The sequence below is a fragment of the Eumetopias jubatus genome, unplaced genomic scaffold, assembly GCF_037043125.1.
Source record: "Eumetopias jubatus isolate StellerSeaLion01/CBP00866 unplaced genomic scaffold, mEumJub1_p1.0 scaffold_17, whole genome shotgun sequence".
Lineage (NCBI taxonomy): Eukaryota > Metazoa > Chordata > Mammalia > Carnivora > Otariidae > Eumetopias > Eumetopias jubatus.
This window is the reverse complement of record NW_028274823.1, coordinates 20,492,092-20,516,064: the sequence shown is the minus strand read 5'-3', so window position 1 is coordinate 20,516,064 and position 23,973 is coordinate 20,492,092. Positions and strand designations below refer to the sequence as shown.

General features: G+C 37.5%; 2 protein-coding genes across 5 annotated transcripts in view; one reads left to right on the top strand and one right to left on the bottom strand.

Moving 5' to 3' along the window:
- Positions 1 to 6,268, top strand: part of MXI1 (MAX interactor 1, dimerization protein) — an 83,401-nt gene extending 77,133 nt beyond the window's left edge. For both annotated transcript variants that reach the window (XM_028095623.2, XM_028095624.2), the window contains exon 6: positions 3,711 to 6,268. In XM_028095623.2, coding sequence (XP_027951424.1) covers positions 3,711 to 3,874 — 164 coding nt within the window. In that variant the 3' untranslated portion in view covers positions 3,875 to 6,268. The remainder of the gene's footprint in view (positions 1 to 3,710) is intronic.
- A 5,385-nt stretch (positions 6,269 to 11,653) lies between these two features.
- On the bottom strand, positions 11,654 to 23,817 carry SMNDC1 (survival motor neuron domain containing 1). Of its 3 annotated transcripts, none has more exons than XM_028095626.2 (6): positions 23,626 to 23,817; positions 22,280 to 22,399; positions 17,056 to 17,198; positions 15,846 to 16,007; positions 13,428 to 13,581; positions 11,654 to 12,948 (listed from the first exon to the last, which is right to left on the bottom strand). In XM_028095626.2, the coding sequence occupies exons 2-6, from the start codon at positions 22,397 to 22,399 to the stop codon at positions 12,811 to 12,813; spliced, it is 717 nt and encodes a 238-aa protein (XP_027951427.1). In that variant the 5' UTR covers positions 23,626 to 23,817; the 3' UTR covers positions 11,654 to 12,810. The 3 variants fall into 3 exon arrangements, with proteins under 3 accessions (XP_027951427.1, XP_027951428.1, XP_087876216.1); XM_028095627.2 differs by lacking the exon at positions 23,626 to 23,817 and adding an exon at positions 22,549 to 22,632; XM_088020090.1 differs by lacking the exons at positions 22,280 to 22,399; positions 23,626 to 23,817 and adding an exon at positions 19,369 to 19,561.
- Positions 23,818 to 23,973: the final 156 nt, after the last annotated feature.

The following is a 23,973-nucleotide window of genomic DNA, read 5'->3' as shown; positions in this document are numbered from 1 at the left end:
ACACTTTTGAAGAGTATTGGCCAGTCATTTTATAGTGTCTGATGTTTTCTCATTAAGTTGATGTTATACATTTAGGGGGAAGAAATATCACAGAGTGATTTGTGCCCTTCTCAATTCATTATATTAGGAAGATACATGATGTTGATATGTTTTATAATTGGTGATGTTAATTTTTATGTCTGTATTTTAAAGTACCACACCCTTCATTTCTCTTTCCATCCGTCCCAGAACATTTGTCTTTGGCAGAATGAAAGACCAAGAATCAACCAAAAATTTTGTTTGAATTTTACTGATCTGTTCATCTAAAGTTCCCACCACATCAGGCCTCCCAACACAATAGAAGATCCCAGAGGTGAACTCTCATGATTTTAAGCTTTATATTAGGGAAAATAGAGCTCACGAGATCTTGAGGATTCTAAAACAAAAAAGGAATTGTTTGTAAAATTTGTTTTGACTTTTTTATTATGGAAATTTTCAAACATACACAAAAGTAGAATAGAATATTGAATTCTCATGTACCCATCATCCAGTTTGAACAGCTGACAACATTCTGCCATTCTTTCATTGATTCTCCACCCCCTCATCCTCACTGTTTTTTCTGGAATGTTTTAAGTCAAATCCCAGATAACATTGTTATTTTGTCCCTAAATACTTCAGTATGTATCTTTAATAAATGGGACTTAAAAAATAATCATAATGCTATTATATCCCACAAAATTAATAAAGTCAGATAATCTTATTTAATGTCGAATACCATCAATTTCTGATAGATTTTCTCAAAGACGGCATTTTACCATTGGTGTGTTTGAAGTAGAATCCAAACCAAGTCCATATTGCATTTGTTCATGCCTTTTATGATACTTTTCATCTATAATAGTTCTCACTTCCACATTTTTTTCTCCCCAGTGCCATTTATTTGTTGTAGAAACAGAATCATTTTGGGGCACTTGGGTGGCACAGTCGGTTGAGCATCTGACCCTTGGTTTCAACTCAGATAGTGATCTTGGGGTAGTGAGATCGAGTCCCCCATGTCAGGCTCTGTGCAGAGTCTGCTTGGGATTCTCTCTCCCTCTGTCTCTCCCCCCACTGTCCACTCTCTCTCATATAAATAAATAAATCTTAAAGAAATAAAAAGGAACGGAGTCCTTTTTCTTATAGAACTTCCCATGTTCTAGATTTGGCTGATAGAATCCGCATGGCATCATTTAACATACTCTTCTGTCCCTATTTCCTGTAAACTGGTTGGTGGATCTAGTGGCTTGATTAAATTCAGGTTCTTTTTTTGAGGCTGGAATACTTCAGAGGTGGTGCTGATACATTTATGCAAATCTCAACCTTTCACTTAATAGTTTTAGCAATCATTAATGATGGTCCCCATTATTATTTTATTAGGTATTACAAATAGTATTTTCTAATTCTGACATTCTTTTCACATTTATTAACTTTTTTAAATAACATTTCCTCATCAACTTTTTTGGTTACCCTGAAATCAAGTCCATATAGGGAAGATGGGATAAAATGCTTTAAAAAAATTTTTTTTTTGTCAATTTTCTGAATTAATGAATCGGTCGGTGTCTTAGCAACCTCCAGAGGTAACAGGGTTTTTTTGTTTTGCTATTTGGTTTTGATTATCTTATGAACTCCTAGGTTTTCTTTTTTTTTCTTTTTTAAAGATTTTATTTATTTGACAGAGAGAGACACAGCGAGAGAGGGAACACAAGCAGGGGGAGTGGGAGAGGGAGAAGCAGGCTTCCCGCCGAGCAGGGAGCCCGATGCGGGGCTCGATCCCAGGACCCTGGGATCATGACCTGAGCCGAAGGCAGATGCTTAACGACTGAGCCACCCAGGCGCCCCAGGTTTTCATGTTTTGAATGTGTTCCAATCCATTGTAGTCTTTTTATTCTAATACTCAAATTTCCCATATTCCATAGAAACATTTCAAATTGATTTTTGATCCCTTTTAACACAACCCTAAGAGTCCTTGGGTTTGTTGCTGTTGTTTTGCTGTTTAAGTTTGTTTTTATGTGGCAGTTTGAGAGAACAGAAGTTTAACCAGAGGCAGCAGCAGGAACCTCAGGGACATGCTACATTTATGAATGACAGTGAGGTATAGAAGGAATGACCCCAAATTAAGAGGCAAACCTTGATCCTAGTCTTTCTTCTACTGGTTACTGGCTGTGTGACTTTGTCAGGTCTGCAGGCTTTAGCTGCCCTTCCTGCTGTTAACTCCTCCTTGTACTCACCCCACCTCCAAATTTGAGAAAGAGTGTGTCTTCATCATTATAGTTCCCATTTTTTTAGTAGTCCCCATGTGCTACTACCTCTTTCCCAGTATTACAAGGGACTTTTAGGAATATCTCTAGTTCACTGGGCTAGCACAGTCTCTCATTTTACTTTGTTATGATTGAGCAGAGCAAGCTCTGCTGGATAGGGTGTTTTGATTCCATTTTCCAGTTGTAGGTTGGATGAGTATTCTGTGATACCAGGAAACACCAAATAGCCTGTGAAGCATTATGGATGTAAAACAAATAGTTATGAATTCATAGGATTGTTTGTACAGCTTGTTTGGACAGATGCCTGCATTTTAGAAACAGATTTCTAAACCTTTTTGAAGCAACAAGCCCTTTTGAAAATTATACTCTTTGAAATAACTTACTCTGTCGTCTTGGGCTCAGCAAGAATTCACTTTTCCTAAAAGCAATTGTGATCAGTATGAACCCTTAGAGTCAGTGCCAAATATGAAACATCAGACTTTGAGCTTAAAAGAATTGAAGGATCTTGAGTTTGTTCTAGCTGTTATGGGACAGAACAGTTTTTCAACTGCCTTTTGGTTTTTAAAATGTGTATTTTATGTAGTATTGGTGATTGTATATGTAGTATTTAACAAACTGTTGGTAGCTGGTCATATGTGTTTAGGGATTTTTAAAAAAAATCATGTTTGATTTTGAAGTAAAGTTAAATACCATTACTGAAATGCCTTTACTGTAATCTTTGCTATTGATCTCACTATAACTCAGAGGCTTTTAAGGCTCACACCCTCATTTCAAGCTATATTTGATGCAAGAAAATTAAATCAAATTGAAGACAAATCCCTCAGAGTTCACTCTATAATGACTGGCTTAGTTCAGTTACTGAATAGTCAAAGGTCTTTATAATGAATCCTAGAAGTCTGTAGAACTGTCTGTAGAATGAGACTGCCAAAGGCAAGAATAAATGGGTAAATTTTCTATACTTGATCTTAGCCAAAAGGCCGAGAAGTGATAATGGATAAATTTTCTAGTTCACCTATACTAAGTTGATGCTTTTTCCCCTTTTTAAGGCAACTCTGATTAATAAACAACACTGAGAATTAGTTTCTAGTTTAATGCAAGACAGATGTTGTTAAACCACTTGGGGTTGGGATCTTTTAATATTAAGCATTAATTCCCAAATAGGCTGAGTGCTTTTGGTGGGAGGTCCAGACGGACTGGCGTCAATGGCTTTAGTAAACTTGCTGATTGAGACCACCACTGGATACCAGACATTCCCCTTTGCAAAATATATCCCTGTATCTCTTCACCTTCAGTTACTTCTGTTATCCAGAGATCACTGATAATAAGCTTGTATAATTATTTTACACTACAAAAAATAATCACTTTTTCTTATGCCCTTTTCTCATTAGTTTTTGAAAGTGCAGATTACTAATGTTCTTCCTTTTTTCTCTTTGGCAGAGGAGATTGAAGTGGATGTTGAAAGCACAGAGTTCTCCCATGGAGAAGTGGACAATATCAGTACCACCAGCATCAGTGACATTGATGACCACAGCAGCCTGCAGAGTATTGGGAGTGACGAGGGTTACTCCAGTGCCAGTGTCAAACTTTCGTTCACTTCCTAGAACCCAGCATGACATAACAGTGCAGGGCAAAATATTCACTGGGCCAAGTCAATCCAAACAATCTCTTAAATTGGGTTCATGATGCAGTCTCTTTAAAACTAAACAAAGCTATACTTGAACAAAAGGGTCAAAAGACCTCTATTTAAGCAATTACTTAGCAAAAAGTGGGGCCGAGCCTCCCCAGCAGAACAAATACTCATAATATTCATATTTGAAAATCACAGTTTCTAATGGCAGCAGAAAACTTGGAGAAATTTTCTTGATTTAGTTGATTTGAAAGAGGACATTGGAGATTGTCCTCTTTTTCTTCTGCAGTTTGCTCGTAATACAATGAGTAGACACAATTTAAGGATGGGGTTATGAACCCTTCCTGAGTTTTATGGTCCTAAAAACAAAATCAAACCTATAGTAATGGGAAGACAGGATAATCAGGCGTTAACTTGGATAGCCGAACAGCTATCAAAACTCAGCCTGGGACAGCTTCTCATGAAGCCTGTGGATGATCAATTCTTGAAAAAAAAAAAAAAAAAAAAGGCAAGCTCATTTCATGCTCTGCAAAAGGAGAGACTCCCATGAAGCCTTTTGAAAGGGATCATCATGCAGCTCAGCTTTCTGTTGGATTCCATGCTAAGCAAGCTAACCGTATCCTGCATTGTTAGCAGTAGGGCACCCGACCGCCAGCTCGACAGTCAGCTGCCCCAGGCCCTTGGGCTGCACGGGGCAGTCTGTGTCTAATAGCCTCTACCACACAGGGCCTAGGAATTCGGATTGAGGGGCCAGAAGGAAAAAGCTCTCCATGCCTCTGTGTCTGCGTGGGCCAGAAGAATTGTGCACGCAGATTAGCAGGCCAAGGTCTGAGCCACGGCAGCATTTTTATTTCAGATTTTGATAACTGTTTGTATGTGTTGAAAACCAAAATGACATCTTTTTAAAGCTTGTCCATAAAAAAACATAGATGTCTTTTATAGTGGAAAAACACATGGGAAAAAAAATCATCTATTTTGATGCAGCATTTGATAATGATAAAACACCTCACACCTCACTCTTTATAGTGCACAAAATGATTGAGGTCTGGGCTAGGTAGAAAAAAGGTCAATGCTGTTTTTATTTTCTTTTAGAATCATTACCTTTTACCAGCTTTTAACCATCTGATACCTATAGTAGACACACTATAATACTTAACGTAGTTAAGTTCAGCACTTGTCTCATTGTGAAGATCTGCGTCCATTCTCCTACAGGCAGTCTCTCTCCTTCCTCACAGCCCCACTGTGCAGGTGCTATTGTTGCTCTTATACCTATTTCCAGAAATGTTTTAAGTGAAATTTCTTTTCTAGCCTGCACTTTGACGTCACGTGTTCCCTTTGTCTTTCAAAATCCAAGATGTTCTCTACTCCCCACCCCCAACCCCCTTTACCCCAGGAAGCCTTCTTGGACCCCTTACCCCTGGCTCTTTGGACTTTGTATACTTTGAATAATTTAACTACCCTTAATTACTTAAAAAAAAAAGCTTTATGATTTTCATAACTTATTGCTGATTTTAATGGGTTGTTAATTTCAGTCCTGTAGTTTTATTTTGTTTAGATAGGGCTGGCCAAGGAAAAAGAAAATAAAGACAACCATATTTAGCAGTGCAGTTGAGTTGTGTGTAATGTTAGACTATCCTTTGTAAGTAGCACTTTAACAGCTTTCACTGCTTCTGTGTATGAAGTGTACCATCTTGGTCATACACAAGGCCTCAGCATATACTTACTTGTTTTTGTGCTCTTCCTGTGCCTCCAAAAATATTTTATCCTTGATTGTGCTATGTTTGAGTGGAAGAAATTCTTTGAAGTAGATGTGTGAAAAACTGCATGCCTTTAGAAGCTCATTATTAGAACTTGCTACTTCAGGTGCTGGGGACTTAATGAAAAACATGATAAATTCATTTCTCTAGCCCAGGTAAATTATTTCTGGTTTCACTTATAATTACTCCTGGCTGGGTCAAAATGTTGCTCTATGTATTTGCTTACTTTTGACTTTCCCAAGGGAGACAGTTTAAAGACTCTGCTAACTACCATGGAAAGTAAGTGGAAGCCAAGGATTAAACTTCCATTTTGTTATTCCCATGGCATTCACTTGCATCACTTGCCTAGGGCTGAAATTTTGGACTTCATTCAGAACTTGAGGTGCTGCCATTTTGTTGTTTATGTACAGGTTGGTGGGCTGGGAAGCCTTTGTCACAAATCTATAGTACCTATTTCAACTGCCCTCTAAATTATTCCTTCCCTGGGTTTGTTTTCCTTGTGGGAGGGGAGTGGATTGTATGATGAGTAAGAAGTATTAATTTTTTAAAAGACAAATCGACTTTGAAGATATAAAAGTTAATTGCAAGAAATAAAAATTGTGAATGAAGAATACCCGAGTGCTTTTTGTACCACCCTTCTCTATGAAGGAAAAAATAAGAATGAACATCCACACCTTGAGAAGCAACAATCTCCTAAATGTTTGATACACTACTTCAGTAGTCCAGAATTAATGGCAATTTGAATCATTGCCATTTCCTGTTCTATAAACAAACAGATGCCTTCTTGACTGATAACTCCACGTAACCTAACTGCAGATGGTTTAACGTACCCGATAATCTTAACTGCTTCAAGTAGGACACACAGCCATTTATTATCTGTTCGTCATAACTTTTTAGGGTATCCCTTTGGCTACAACGATCCATTTAAATTTAAAATGTCTGGAAGTTCCTGTTTAGTCCCCACCCACTAACCTGAGTTAAGGTACCCTTTTTGTAAGATGCCTGAGTAATATATTAATAGATGGGGGTAAATCTTCAGTGCATATTACCAAAGAAGATTCTGAAGGAGTCAGACTGGTTTCTGATTAGAATAGGTATGAGAACTCTGGTAGAAATGCCTTTTCTAATCCCCATGACAGTGACAGCTTTTAGCATTATGAAAGGATTTTAAAAGGCAGTGAAGATTATTGAGGCAAAATTTCCTAACGTAAGGCCACATTGCCTCCTGGGTCATTTCTCACGAGATAAGTGTTTAACCTCTTGGGGAAGGTTCTTTGGTAAGTTTTCTTCCACTTAAAGAAGCAGTAGCTGCCTTTCTTCTCTTTCTTTTATTATCCTTCCACCTCAAAAATTCCATACTCCCTACCAACAATAGCATAATGTGGGAAGAACAGGGTGTTTTGGGTCACACTTAAATCCCAGTTCTAATATTTGCTAAGGACTCTGGGCAAGTTAATTTCTTCATGGAGCCTGTTTCCTCCTGAAAAGTTGTTAGAGATACTACCTCTATCTTGATAGGTTTTAAGGATTAAAATATAAATCCCCACACATACTCAATCTAGGAGTTTGTAGCACCAAAAGAAAATAAGAGGTTTGTACTTCTCCTTTCTCTGACGAATGCAATCTTCTAATTTCTTTATCCTTAATCTTGAATTTTAGTTATTCTGACTCTGGGACTTGCAGAAAAAGACTATTTCTAATAAAATGGTTCATTTTCACAGAATTCCATGACAGGTTATACTTTGTAAGAAGTCAATTTTGATGTCCTATAGATTTTTTTAAATAAAGACTTTGTAAGATTGATGTATCAGCGGTTTTAGTGATTACCTGGTCTTTCTAAAAAAAAGACTAACCTGAGCTTGAATCTGTTAAACACTAGTAGTAACCACTGCATAATGCCCTAGTTAATATTTAGTGCTGGCCTTGCCAAGAAAAAAAATCTTGGCCCATGTACTAGATCTAATAGGAAACTGGTTTTCTTGTGGAATACATCTGATTCTTCCAAATAGTAAGTGTAGTTCAGAATACATGTACTGGCTGACCACCTCACTTCTTGGTTCTGTTTTACCTTGATATACTGTCATAAATTATTAGGGGAAATGGCTTAGATGAAGCTCTTTTAAAGTACTGCCAACTAACTTCTTATAATTTTGAAATTTTTTCCATTTCCTCAAGCTCTTAGTTCTTTGTCATAGAGGAATGCTTGAAGTCTTTATTGGTAGGGCAGTAACTGGGATATTTATCTCAGATTTTCACATCAGGGCACCAAACAGCATTATAGAGACATAAAGCCATAAGATAGCTCTAAAATGCATATTAAAAATACAAATTTCAGAAGCTAGTTGCTTCTAAACTAGCAGTTTTATCACACTCTGAAAGCTATGTCAACTAAACCTGACAGTGCTTTTGGAGGGAAAAACCTGGCAAAAGAACCAAAGGGATACTTACTCCTTCCTGCATACTTCTGAGCAATGAACAACTGGACAATTACCATCTATTAAAGACTAGCCTAGCTGCAGGTCTCAGGCTTCAACTCTATAGTTTTCCCAGGATATAGAGTCAAGTGTCTTCCAAGCCTGAATTCTTTGTTTCTCTGGTCAGAAATGCACGCATCTTGCTAAAGTGAGTACAGGGCTTGAAAGGGGAAAAAACAAAAGCACATCAGTTTTCACCAAGAAAGGCAAAATCATGAGCCACCAAAATAATAAACATGACTTTGGGCCTCAAGCTGAGAAAGTAGCTCTTCAAACAAAAAGCAACATTTTCTCTTAATGCATGTAACTACGGCTTCTTTAGCTGTGATTTTAAGAAAGTAACCAGGAAAACAAATTACAATTTTAGTAATTTCAGTAACTTAAATCTGTACTGGTTTCATAAAAGTGAACTGGTGAAGTGCCTGGTGTAAGTAAAATGTCCGTTTTTATTTCCTGGGAACTGAAAGATGACTCTATCCAAAATTTGGTATTTTTAGCTAGTTAGCTGTCAACTACCACAAACCCAATAGTATTCTCAGATCTGCTTTACCCCACTCAAGGCCACAAAAGAACCACATTTACATATACATAAGCTGAAAGGCAGAAAAGGCAATCAAAGAACCTCACAGAACTCTTAACACCTTCATCTTATATTTTACTTTCTGTTGGCTGGGCCAAGACAAATTCTTAGAATGCCAGTATTAGTCTCTGCACCTTTTAAGGTATTTAAAAACATATCTATACATAAAAAATCATAGTATAAGGGGATTCAATTACTTGTGTTTCTGTTTGTTTAAACTATGGTATTACCTGCTCTATTGCCTATGTTCTTCCTCTCCACTGTAGTAAAAATTCAGTTTAACGTGCAACTCTAAAACCCTAGATACAAAGAATGTTTACATTTACTGTTGAAGAGGTAAACTACCATTTATACTAACTGGTTGCTTCATAGTATAATACAAGTAACACAATTCAGCAGATATTTATTGAACTCTCAAGATTTTAACAAATATAGAACCTTACTGGTTTTAAGATTTTTTTTTCTTCTTTCATCTTTCAGTTAATGTCCAAGTTGAGGCAAAAAGTCAAACCAGAACTCCAAAAATATTTTTTGGCTAAATTTGCAGAAGTGACATTTTTCACCTTTTGTTAATTACAACCTACAGACACAATTTATAAAACTATGATTTTCATTTGTTACCAGATGGTTTTCTCTTGCTATTTTTTTCTTAACATTTGAGAGAGTGAGAAAGCACATGCACAGGAGTGGGGGAAGAGGGGAGGGGCAGAGGGAAAGGGAAAAATCTCGAGCAGACTCGAGCTGAGTGTGGAGCCCCACACAAGGCTCCATCTCACCACCGAGGTCATGACCTGAGCCAAAATCCAGTCGAACGCTTAACCCACTGAGCCACCCAGGCGCCTCTACCCTTGCTATTTTAAAGGCAGATACACTCAGCATTAAAGCTGCATTGTAATGGAAAACACCCAAATACATATATACTATGACAAAGCATATTAAAATAATGAGTTATGACAGATGCATTTCATTTTGGTCTGATGCCTAATCTTAATAATTGGGCTGAGGAAATTGCCCATTAGTAATTTTTCCTTCATTTCAAAAATCAAACTGTTTTTACATTTAATGTAAACATGGTTCTAGGCCAGGGATGCACATCAGAATCACCTGTGGTGTTTGTCAAAAACAGACATACTTTGGCCTAAATAGGTCTGGAATAGGATCTAGATCCAGAAATCCCGTTTTTAATTTTAAGCAAGCATTAGGGTAACTTTATTATAACCTGTACTCCCTTCCCACCAGAGACATGCCCTAAAATATTCTAATATAAAAATTTTAACTTCTACTGGCATGTAGTTAATATATAACTTTGGTAATTTGACAGCAGTTCAGTAATACATTTATAATTAGGGACTTCGAATTATACGCAATGGGCATTGTTATCCATTATAATGTGAATTGTCATTGTTAAGGTTAGGGAAAAAAAGATAGTCACCATTACCACTTGCACAGTAAATAGCAAACACTTGTAGTGTTTACCATGTCAGGTATTCTAAGCAATTTACACATATTAACTCACTCATCCTTACAACCTAATGAAACTGGTATTTTCATTCTACAGCTGAGAAAGCTAAGACAAGTTATGCACACAGGTAAAAATGAGGGGCCAGGATTCTAAAGCAGTCTGGCTCCTGAGTCCTTGGCTCTTCCAGTATGGCCTTTCTACATGTTAACTAAAAAAGCATTTATTGTCTGTGATACTAAAATCTAATTATTTGGGGGGTATCAGGACTCTTCTTTCCTTGATATGGTCAGTAACAAAGTCAAATGGCAAATTTTGAGAAGATCCATGCAACCACAGCTACTTGGGGGCTGTACATGACTCACATCATGAACTCATTCTGAGTTTGAGCTTCAAGACTCCCTTCTTGATGGGGAACAGAGTGTTACATATATAACAAAGTGTCATATTTGGTTTTAGAGTACTGAACTTAGCCACCCTCACTTGTAAAATATCACTGGCTATCGTGCTTCTCACAAAAGCATCACACTAGGAGACAGGTGCTCCCATCCCCCCAGGGATCCTGTTAGTTTAGTCCAGAAACATGATCATTATCTTGACACTAGGACTTTTCAAAGCGCCACATCTAGGTCTTTTGACACAGGGACTCCTAATCTCATACAATTTTTTAATGTTTTATATAGTATGGTCACCCTTATTCCTTCTCTCTCTCCTGCAAAGCCCCTCCAGGAAAATTAATGTGCAGAAAGGAAGCCCTTGGGTCAAAGGAGATACAAGTTTCAACATTAAGTCCTGCCTATACAAGTAACAGGTAAATTACTACTCCAACAAACATACCCAGGTAATCTCACCAAAACCCATTCTGTGTGGTCACACCATTGTACCAAATTTCTTTCCAAGTGCTTTTGAATTTAAAGGGTTCCCTTGCAACCCTTAAAAGATACCATTATTAATTCTTAAGAGATTTGTTACACTGGTAACAAGAACAGTATGTTTTTAGGAGTTCTTCAGGCTAAGCAGTCCTATTCTGCTGTAATTTGTGCCTTGTATTTAAAAAAGACTTCACCTTTCATTCTGTCCTACATGTTCTACCCTGTGGCCATAAATTATAGGAAGGAAAACTGATCCTCCTGGGTTGGGAGAGAGGTGAAGGGGCAAGATAAAGAATTCTAATTCTCATCACGGTCCTAAGTTTCAATTTGCCAAAATATTTAAAAGTCATTAAAATTTTTATTTTCTCCTTTTACCAAAATGTACAAACACCTCTATACACAGCACAAGCCCTTAAGATAAAAATAGTTTGTCCTTTAGGATTCAATTTCTTATGTCTAATGGAAGAAGTACATAAGGATTTATTGAAACCTTTATCACATACTCAATATTCTCTTCTGTGGAAATGATGAATGCAAGCAAGAAGACTGAAGCTTAATCACTGTATCAGTGCTGTCAGCTAGGACTTCACCACCCTTCTGGTAACACACCCTGGAGATTTTAAAAACACTTTATTTAATAAAAGTTAAACATACAAAAACTGAAATTAACACATACCCTAAAAATCACCATCTTCCATTAATAGGAAGACACTTTACTATGCATATATTTGGCTTAAACTCAACTCAGGATAACTGTGATGTTCACTTATACCAACAAATGCTGACAACTTGATCTAGTTAACAAAAATTACAAACTCAGCTACATGAACATAATATACAGGGAAATTATGGTCAGATTAATGCACAAGAAATACAATAAATTTTTAATGATGAAACATTCAGTACTCTTGTTCATTAATTTAGCCTTGGGGATTTTTTTGTTTTTTTACAAAAATAGTATCTACACTGTATACAGGGCTATACATCAGCTTTTTGTTTTCTTATATAAACATTACACATCCAAAAATGGTACCACTACCATAAGGGAAAAATCAACACAGGAAAAGAGCATACGTTAAAAAAAAAAAAAAAAAGAAAGAAAAAAACAACACAACAGAAAAAAACCCTTAGAAAAGGAAGTTGGTCCTAAACATGGTTTTTATATAAAATTAAAACTCGAAAAAATTTTAAGAGCTGGATCAATTTTAGAGATAGCCTAATAGGCTTAAGAAACAAATCATTGAAGGAAAACCCTCAAAACAAAGTTTGTCATTTTAAATTAATCAAATTAACCTATTTTTAGGCTTAATTAGCAACAGCTATGGGTTTAAGTTGAAAAAAAAAAAGATTTCTTTAGCAGGTTGGTATTTTGCCTTGATGTTCCAGTGAATTGCTACAATATGTGGCAAGTTCAGAGCATCTGAAAATTCCAAGTTAGGACTTTACAAAAAGTACACACCATCCATTAAGTAAGGGCCTGGTATTAGGAAGATCAACAATTCATCTAGTGCTGTATTTATGCAGCATCTATCTAGAAAAGTTGCTTTATTCAACAAACTTTGAGGAAATGTGTGGTAGTAGTAACGAAAAGTTAAATGAATAGCAGTTATCAAATGCAATTTCTTCAAGTTTCATTCTATTGAAGTCAAACAAGGACAACAATGGTATCTTCCTTACTCATCTAACAAATAATTTACCTTTAGAAAAATATAAGGATAAAAAGGTAAATGTAAAGCCCTGCAGAGATGAAATCCAACAGTTTTTCTGATTATTGAGGCATCAAATGCCTGACATTGTATTTAGAGGTATCTTGATATTGTGTCATAGGTTTATCAGCAATTCCACAAGTTCCTACTCCAACTTTTCCGGTTACACTCTCAGGAGAAGCAAAAATACTCCTTTTCACCTAGTGGAAATGAAAGAGAAACCATTCTGATTAGTTTTTTGGGGAAAACATTTCCAAAATACACTTAAGTACAGTACACATCAAAGGAACTGGAGCTCTCTTTTAAATAAAATCTACCAGTGGATGCCCAGCATATAAAACATGTTAACAAAGCAGGTAGGGTTCATCACACTCCCTCTAAGTGGTATGTTAAGGTACCAAATAGTTTTTCAAATTTTAGTTTATAGAAGAGTAAACAATCTGATCTTTTGTAATTTCTGATATAAACTCTCTCATTCATAGTGTTTCTATTGCAGAGAGACAGTGACTAATGGAGATATTTTACAATAAGCCAAACAGAACATTAAAGAGGATTCTGAATTCAAGATCCAGTTATGTATTTTTTTAAACCTATGTACCTCCCTTTTGCATTTTAAGGTTATTTTAATGACAAATTACACTTTTCAAATTTACGAAGTACAATGAAAGGATTTACTAACCTGGCCTTTTTTGTTTTTAGAATAGGCTCTGTTGTTGAACTGTTGCCATTTAACCTTCTGGTCCTCTCTTTCCTGCTCAAGTTCTTTTATTCTCTGTGCTTTTTTCAAAGCTTTCTTCTTTTTATATTCACGCTGTTGGGCAATCATTTCTTTTCTGTGTGGATATAACAGCTAAATGTCAACTCTTAAGATTTAATAGATGATTTCCTTAGAGATACTTAGCAGTACAAAAAGCAAACAAAAATATCTGTAATAAACTTACACATTACATGAATAGAAGCACTAACACCAACAATGCCAATCACCCAGTACTACTAAGAGATGTTATTTGAAATACACAGCATCCCTGGAAGCTTTCATACCATATCTGTAATCTATTACCTATTCAAATCAAATACATTTTTTTTTTAAGATTTTATTTTACAGAGAGCGAGCGAGTGTGTGCAAGTGCAGGGAGGAGCAGAGGGAGAAGCAAACTCTGTGCTAGGTGCACAGAGCCTGACGTGGGGCTTGATCCCAGGACCCTAAGATCATGACCTGAGCCGAAATCAAGACTCATTTGCTCAACTGACTGAGCCACCCAGGCACTCCTCAAATCAAATATTTAAACTATGACTTTCTGATGTTTACATTGCTTTTGCCAGGTGCATTTTAGAAATGAGTTTTAACATTAATAGCTTTCTAAACCTTTACCCATTTCTAAATGGACAGTTAGCAAGGTTAATGTGCTGCATTTAGAAAAGAGATGCAATGCAGATAAAACTATTTCACCTAGACAGGAAGAGCACAGCATACAAGGGGATCATAGCTTAAAATTCTTAAAAACAAAAACTGGAGTTTTTAAAAAAACACTCCTCTATATAGGATCAGAGCCTAAAGCTTTCTCAATAATTTCTGCTCAGTTAACATACTGACTTTATCACCAAAAGGATGAAGAAAGAGGTCTTTAAAAAAGAGGCAATACAATCTAGATGCTTCTGTATCATATAATCACCACTATGAAGCTAAGTGTAGCTTTTTTACACTGATGTCAAAGACTAAAAAAAAAAAAGAGATGTTACATTGTTCTACAATCTGATTTTCTCATTGGGATACTCAGGTGATATAATTTTTCCAAATTCAAATATATTTATGTAGCAACTTAAGTTTTAAAAACTCATGACAAATCCGAAAAAGAGAAAACTGTGGCAAATATGTGTAAGTTAAACCAAAATAGTGTTCATTCTACCTCTTAAATACCATTCAAACCATACACTTCTCTCCTCCTACTGCTGCTCCCTGGGTTCAGACCACATTATCTCACACCTGGATCACATCAGTAGCTGCCTTCCCTCTGCTGTTAGTGATTATTTGAAAGTTCAACTGTGATCACATATCTCCTCTATTTGAAATCCATCAGTGGTGGTCAAGCTCTTTGTGATCTGGCCTTGACCTCTCTAACCTCCTCTCTTATCAAACCACCCACCTTTAAAAGCCCCAAATTTTTACCACAGGAATTTGTTTCTGTTACCTCTATGTTCCAACCCTGTTTTCTTTTTTAAAGTTTTTAAAAAGTTTTTAAAAACGTTTACTGAACTCTTACTACATGTCAAGAACTGTGCTACACACTTATAAATGCTAACATTTAATCCTTACAACCCTACAATGTAGGTACTATCAACCCTGTTTTACAAATAAGGAAAGAAGTTAAGCAGTTTGCCCAATGTCATACCTTCAAGTTCATTCATTACCTGGCTAACTCCTTTTCAGATCTCAGTTAAAATTTTTTTTTTATTAAAGATTTATTTGGCAGAGAGAAAAAGTGCATGCACACACAAGCAGGGGGAACAGCAGAGGGAGAAGGAGAAGCAGGCTTCCCGGTGGACAGGGAGCCCGATTCAGGGCTCGATCCCAGGACCCTGAGGATCATGACCTGAGCGGAAGGCAGTCACTTAACTGAATGAACCACCCAGGCACCCCCACATCTCAGTTTAGATGTCATCTTCTCAAAGACATTTGCCCTGATGACTAAAGCGCAGTTTAGGTATCTTTTCTTTGTTCCCTTAAAGTACCCATTATGTTCCTTTCATAACTTCTATACTTAACTATTAAAGTTCTCCTTTAATTTTGTGTTTTGTTCTCTAGACTATAAACTCAATCAGGACAAGGCCCAAGCTGGTTGTCTTCACTGTGGTGGAAACCCAGCACCTGACTTAGTGAGAGGTACACAGTATCCTCTTAATAAATATACTGAATACCTAAGTGGGCCTAGGCATACACATACAGACAAGGTTGACCCTATATTGCTAATCTTCAAAATAATGGTAAAGAGTATTATAACCTTTTTACCTTAATCTAGCCTGCACTGATTCTGTGGACTACCTCAACTACCAAAATGGGGAAGATTACACTTAAACTACTAAAGTCAAAATCACTTACTTTGACATGGGTTTGTTGCCACTGTCCTCCTTTGCCTTCCTTCCTTCTTCTACAGGCTTGAGGTTCAACAGTGGGGTCACTTCAGCATTGCCGTAGCCAGCAAAGGTGATTGCAGCAGTGCCATTTTCTTCATCTATCTCCTCGATCTCCGCTTCATAACACCTGTAAAGATATCATGACTGTAAGCAGGTGAGTAAAGGTTTAGTACTCAGCCTATAAGACTTACACTGCAGTGCTTCAACTATTACATGTGTCTCAAATGGAACTTCTGTCATCAGTTGGCTCTTTAGTAAAGGTAATAACAAAAGAGTGGTTGGAGTTAGCCATCTACTATCAAAAAAGGGGTCCTAATCAAAATATTGTCAGGAAAGTCTCTTATACATCTATTAAATGTGCTTTAGTCAGTCTCTTTGAGAAAAGATTTTTTTGTGTGTGTGTTTTTTTTTAAAGATTTTATTTATTTATTTGACAGAGATACAGACAGCGAGAGAGGGAACACAAGCAGGGGGAGTGGGAGAGGGAGAAGCAGGCTTCCCGCAGAGCAGGGGAGCCCAATGCGGGGCTCAATCCCAGGACCCTGGGATCATGACCTGAGCCGAAGACAGACGCTTAACAACTGAGCCACCCAGGTGCCCCAAAAAGGTATTTTTTATAGGAATAATTTCAGTGTATGTGTTTTACCCAAGTCTAAAATAGCCAACCATTCACTCAATTTTCAATTTGAGGAAAAAATTTAAGATTATTTAAGCTATCCATTCATTTTCCTCTGCTTTGATTTTTCTCTCCTCTAGGATCCAAGACCTTCAACTGCCCCAAAATGTTATCTAAAGCTAAAAACTGGGGCACCTGGGTGGCTCAGCCGGTTAAGTGTCTGCCTTCGGCTCAGGTCATGATCCCAGGGTCCTGGGATCGAGCCCCGCATTGGGCTCCCTGCTCCGCGGGAAGCCTGCTTCTCCCTCTCCCACTCCCCCTGCTTGTGTTCCCTCTCTCGCTGTATCTCTGTCAAATAAATAAATAAAATCTTAAAATTTTTTAAAAAAAGCTAAAAACTAAACTGCATTAGTGGTAACCTCCCAATAATCGAATTGGCTCTACAAATCATATTGGCCACATAGAAAGATTAAAATAGGGTAGTTCAAACTGAATAAAAACTTCTTACCATTGTATTTTATTATTTCATGTTATAGTTAGAGTTTTTTTCTACACTTACTGTCCATCTTCACTCCAGATTGCCATACACTTGTCTCCTACTTTCCATGAATGACTGGGCTGAGTAGAAGCAAAACTGTCTGAACTTGCAAGAGTTTCTGAAGGTTGAGTTGACAGAAGGTCTTTGGTTAGTTCTATAACTTCCTAAAAAGAAAAAACAAAAACCATAACATTACTTTTATAATTCGCTTATCCCCTACTTTCAACAGGTTTTCAGGTTTTGATGACGATAGCTCTCACACCATATACCATTTATTAAGTACACTACACATACTTATTTGTAGTTCATAACAATACTATGATGTAGGTACTATGATTCTCCTCACATAGAAACTAAGATACAGTATTTTATAGAGTGGTGGAACTGGTATTTAAACCCGACAGTTGCCTTTCAATTTATTAACCTCAAATACTAACAAAAAAGGGTAGACTTGAGCTTATATCATGCATTATTTCTTTTTTCAAGTAAGCTCTACACCCAATGTGGGGCCTGAACTCCCGGCTCTGATATCAGGCATCACCTGCTCTACTGACTGAGCCAGCAAGGCGCCCCTACCATGCATTATTTCTAAGTGCCTATTTTAGCTACATAGATCTAGTATGAGAAATAGTCAATTATAAAGGACTAAACTAGGTTCAAGATCACTTTTATCTTATATCTTGTCACATATATTTCATGCACCTGGACTGTAAAGTTTTACAGGCCATTACTTGGCAGAAGTATGAACTCTCTAGCCAAAATGTTCTTCTCCACCCGTCAAAAAATACAAACCAAAACAAAACCCAAACCTCTTGAAGCAGCCTTATTAGTAATAAAAATGTTCCTGCTCATACATGCTTCTACTAAAATACTACAGGCACATATAAAAAGCCAGTAGTCTTCCCATTCATTTATTATAAAACTTACCCCATCCAGGTAAGCAAATTACCAGGTTAGATTTAATATATTCTAAAAAGCAGGGATGCCTGGGTGGCTCAGTCGGTTAAGTGGCTGCCTTCGGCTTGGGTCATGATTCCAGGGTCCTGGGATCAAGTCCCACATCGGGCTCCCTGCTCAGCGGGGAGCCTGCTTCTCCCTCTCCCTCTGCCTGCCGCTCCCCCCTGCTTGTGTTCTCTATCACTGTGTCAAATAAATAAGTAAAATCTTAAAAAATAATAAATAAAATATCTAAAAAGCACATCAGCACAGCTTCATTTAAAAGGAAAAAATAAAATAAATGTAACACACAGGAAGGCAATACCTTCCTGTGTGGCAAGTATTTTTTCTCTATCAGGTTTATACTGGCTTCATTCAAGGGTATTTGGTAGGGTTGGTTAAAAAACTTAATAGTACGAATTGATAGATTGTGCTACCTATCTGCTATATTTTTACTCTGATGAAGACCTATGTAATGCATCACCTTATCTATTTTAAAAACTTGCATACCTGCCCCCACTGTTGCATATAAAATACCTTAAAACATCACACTGTGTTTTGGGAGAAAACGTAGCAAAGTTAAACTTTATACTAGTTCCTTATGGCTCCCGTTGAAATTTTATAATAGTAGTTCTGGTTCAGTAGCCAAGAAATTATATATTACCTTTCACCTAAAGATTCTAGATCTTCATGGCTATTTCTGAAAAACTAATATGTGAGCCCTCCAAAAAAAAAAAAAGGAATATTAAGCCCTTGGGAGAAAGGCCAGTTTTGTGAATCAAAAAACTAGACTAACTCAGATTTGAGTTAAAAATTCAGTAGTGTCTTTAATGAGATTTTATTAGGTGCCAAAGAGCCATTTAAATACCCTTTAATTAAACAATCCTTTGCAAATAAAGCATAGAACTTCTGCATAAATAGATCATGTACTATTACAAAGAAGGAGAGAATTATCCAGGCTTGTTTTTAATCAACCACTATTAGGGCCAAGAATATAATCCAGTAAGCCTGACTCAAGAGCCAATACAATACCTATCATTAAATAATTTCATTTAACTAAAGCACAAACATGATTTCTATATTTGTAGGTCTCAGATTTAGAACTCTACCTCTCTAAGCATAGAGCATCTTACCATTTTATTTTCATAAAGAAATACATTTTCAACAAAAGGTCCTGAAAAGCTGTGCATGTTACAATTTTCAGAGCCCTGCACTAAAGTGACACTTTAAAAAAAATCAAAAGCATTTATCCCTAGTTGTCCTTTCATTTTGCCATGTTTCACATACCCCTCCCAACAAACTATGAAGACCCTTCTCAATGTTTTCTTTACATGTGCACACGGACCAAAGTATTAGAGAAACTATTTTATGTATGAGGGGGTTCTTAAAGGTACATACCATTAATTACTTTTCCTCCCCCAAGTCTGAGTTCTGAAACTGCTCCTTCATTGACAGATGGGCAGCAGTTACAGTAATCGGCAATTCCAGGAAGCATCAGATGTTGTGATCTACATATCAGCAGGTCAAAGGGTGCACTCAAGCACTCTGCTTACTGAAGGAAGGCGTTTCGGGGATGCAGAGAGCCACTGTAATATATGAGACAAGTGACTTGACCCCTGCCTCCTTTAGAACCAGTTTATTCAGCAAAACAGCCTAATAAATTGACTATTTTTGTGATTATCACAGACTGCCTGGGGAGCTAGTCAGGTAGCTAGCCTAGATCTTACTATACCCACTTTTTTAAGTGAAAAGAGGCAATTAGGACTTCAGTAGATTAATGTGCTGCCTGCTGAGTAACTTTATTCTATGTGAAAGACAGTACATAAAAAAGATAAACATGGAAGCCTTACTGGCAAAATGAAGTCGCTGAAAAAAATGCAGAAAAGCATTTTGTCATAAATGAAAGGGCAAACAAATTCATAACCAGGGTAAAGACATTCCACTAAAGGAACACAAAACAAAGGAGGCCACAAACTCAGTCATTAGTCTGAACAAATTTTCAGCAAATATAAAAGGCAGAATTAAATATCAAAGGCATGAGGTATATATATATCCCAGAAACAGAGAAGAGATAAAAAGGAAAACTATTTTTTAAAAATCCATGATAAAACAAGATGTAACTGTAATCAATGGAGACAACAATTACTAGGTGGAAGCCGACACCCAAACACTTTTCAAATCTTTATCTAATCTTCAATGATGTCTTCTATCTTTGGGTAGTTTTCAGTTCAAAACAAACCTATATCTAGCAAACTGAAATGAAAAATTTGTTTTCATGACAAAGAGGATCAAGGTCAGGTCAGGATCCTGACCGTGATCAAGACTGGTCAGGAAAAACATTCTGCATTACTACTATCTGAAGTTTTAGAACTTAAGCTTCTAAATCTGTGCTATCCAATATGGTAGTCACAAGTGGCTACTTAAAAAAAATTAAAAATTCAGTTCTTCAGCTACCCTAGCCATTATTTCAAATATTCAGTAGTCCCTAGTAGCTACAGTACGACACAGCAGATATAAAACACTTTCATCATGACACAAAGTTCTACTGGACAGTGCTGTTCTAAATGGTTACAGAAAAGAGGATACTTACAGATAAATGACCCCCAGGTCATTATTAACTGAACACTAAGTTAAGCCATTTATGCGCTTATTACAATACCTACCACAACAGTCTCTCTCCCTACAATACTTCCACTATAGATCATATCATAGTAAGGCAATTCTGCCTAGACTCTTGACAGTTTATTCTAGAAATATTAAAAAAAACAAAAAACAAAAAAACCCTCACAATAATGTTGAGTTTCAACCTTCACTCCCAACTTCCCCTCTACCAGTTCCACACATAAGCTTCTTCCAACTGCCCAGGAAGCAATATACATAATACCAACAATGTTTTATTTTCTTCAAAGAAAAAAAAGGACTGCTTTTAAGCTGGTAAAAGAAGATGCATGCCAGAATCTTTCTTTGAGGTAAACAGAAAGTTGGCCTGGGAGTGGGAGAAATTGCTCCCCAAACATCTTTTTAGTATTGACTAGCACTCTCAAATTCACTGGCCTTTTACATACTGAAGAGGGGTCCCATTTTCTGTTTTTAAAAATTACATACTATTGCAACTTCAGGCAAGTTTATCCTAATTCCATAATTTGAACCTGAAAATATTCAACTAATTTTAATTATGCCCAGATAAACTCTTTCCAAGTCCTTGTATCTGGACCCCATTTCAAATAAGTTTCATTTATTTGCAGTTCTAATATCCCTAAAATATTAATTTTAATGGGCAAGAGGATGATAAGGGCGGGGGAAGGATTTAGATACGATAAAGATGACTCTAGTTTTGTACTAAATCAGTAAAGACCATCAAATCCCAAAACACCTTTTAAAACTTTCAAAAAAATCAGGCTCAAAATTTTAAGTTCTCAAATTTATTAAAATGAAGTGATATATATGTACATATATACAGTATTTTTACTAATCAACCTCATGTTCTGAGAAACAACAGATGTTTACTATAATGGTTTTATGCTTGTCTTGAAACCCCAGTGCAGGTTTTAAAAAGGCAAGCTTCACACCCACTGAACTTTCCCATGACAGACGAAACAAATTAAGATCTCCTTTCCACATCCATTCAATTTAACTTCAACAATTGTTAAGAACTACAACGGAAAATCTAGCCTTAAATTCAAACATTATGTAACACTTATGCAGAAAACAAGTATCTCTTTACATATCTTTATAATGTGTTTTTCAATACAAGGTGTTTACCTGCTAGCTTTGAAACACACACACACTCATTTTCAAAGAATCTTGTGACATTAAAAAGAATCTTAATAAGGTTGCATTTTTCTCATTGTTTTTATCACTTATAAAATGCTTCCACATTTGTTTTTTTTTAAATACCAGCATAGTTAACTTTTTTAATTCCATGTATTTTTCTCCTTTTAGTTACCTCTCAAACTAAATTTCCTTTGCCAGATCTTTAAAAATAAAAGCCCTTTCCACTGTAAAGTTGTATGTACCTATTCTCTAGAAGGTTTGACAGAGACTTCTAAATTCAACTCTTATTTTTAAAAATTGTATGAACAGACAAGATTTACATAAGAACAATATTTTACTCATTTTGATGTACAGAGGAAGCAACCCTACTTCTGTGAGCCATGTACATGTGCATATACACATGTATACACAAGGGAGGATAGTGGAAGAAACACTCCCCTCCAAATGGCGCTTGGATCCTAAGCAATAAATCATTTGAAAAACAAAGAAATACTTTCTCTAAACAATGTAACTAATAGTGTCCTCTTATACTTACTTGTAAATCTTTCTTTAATTTTAGCAAATCTTCATTTTCTCCGTTTCCAGACAATGCAGCTTCAACTTGCTGGAGTTGAGCTTTGTAGCTTGCCAGCTGCTTTGCTAGATCCTCTGACATCTGGGGAAAATAAAAAAGGTAAGACCATGAAAACTGAAAGAAAAACACCATAAAAAATAATTTCCCTGTCTGCCTGACTTAATCCTTACCAGTTTTGCTCCCAACTCCTTAATATAATTCATTGCTGCAGCTTAATTTAATACCATTACCTTTACTCTTAGTTCTGAGAAAAGCTGTGATTCAAATCCAAGCTTCAAGGGAATGAATTCCGCAGATTATAAACTTGTTTTGTTTCTGTGTGGAATTTATCGGACAAGAGCTAAGACAAAAGGAAAAAGGAGAATTTCTAATTTTCTTTAAACTCCTGTAACAGGGAAGAGACTGTATTTGGCTCAATTAACAGGGTTGTTACATCTTCGCCGGGTGGGGGGCACTAAACTGTTGGAAGAGTCGAGAATTAAGAAAAAAAATACTTTTAAGCACTAAAGAACACTTCCAAAACAAAATATAAATGGCTTTTGGAAATAACTACATAAATATACTCTCTACGTGAGCTACTAATTAGTAAGGGTGTTCAGAACCTCTTCTCCAGAGCAAAAATGTTTCACCCGGCCACTTAAATATTGCCGATGCAGCGTCTTCATTAAGGAAAACGGCACAAAGCCTACCCCATTTAGGCATTGTAAGGAGCGTGCCTTTCACCCAATCTGGCTCATTCTCCTCCGGAAAATAAGATACAAGAATCCTTTCTCGATTTATAAAGCAAACACGCGGGGTTTCCGAGGACCCTTCTCTGTCTTACAATTCCCGTCCAACCACAGCCTGGAATTTGGAAAGGCTCCAAAGGGGCTAGAGCAAGCCAGGCACCCAACACCTCAAAGCCCGCCACAACTGGTCGATTATTTCAGACCTCGAAATTCAAACACAAGCTCCAAGGAAACGGAAAATACAAACGAAGAGGACCCCAGCAGTGCCGGAGCCTCACACCCCCAAACGCGCTCCGCAGGGAACTGCTGAGAGCTTCCTCAAGAGGCCTCTCCATCCCTACCCCACCCGACCGGTTTCCTGGGTTAGCCCCGGTCGTCGCCACCGCACGGAGGTCCTAGCCCCGTCCGGGGCTGCTCAGGACCCAACTCTGGGTGGCAGAGGAGACCGGGCCCCTAAGACTCTTGCCGGCGCCCAGGCCTCTCCAACGCGGCCCGCTCCTCGGCCTCAGGCCTCCGCTTCAACCAGGGAGAGGCCGAGGCCCGGCGAGGCCCTGCTCTCTCCCTCACCGGTTTCGTTACCTTGTGTGGGGCTGGGGGCAGGGCGGCAGGAAGGGGTCGGGGCAAATGAGCACAGTGGTGGCGGCGGCGACAGTGGCAGCAGCAGCAGCAGGAAGAATCTCCGCGGCAACAACAAGGCGACTCGGTCCGAAACGGGAGAACTTGGTCAGCGATGTGGGGGAGGGGAAGAAAGCCGGGCAGAAGAAGGAGGAAAAGACAGAAGAGGTTCGAGTCTCGCGAGAGGTTAAAAGCCTCGCGAGACGCCGCCCTACCCACGTGATTCCCAGCTTTCTCTGGGCCGCCCAGCCTTACTCGTGTTAGGTACGCGGAGTGGGCGGAGCTTCATAGAAAGGAAATGACGTAGCTAGG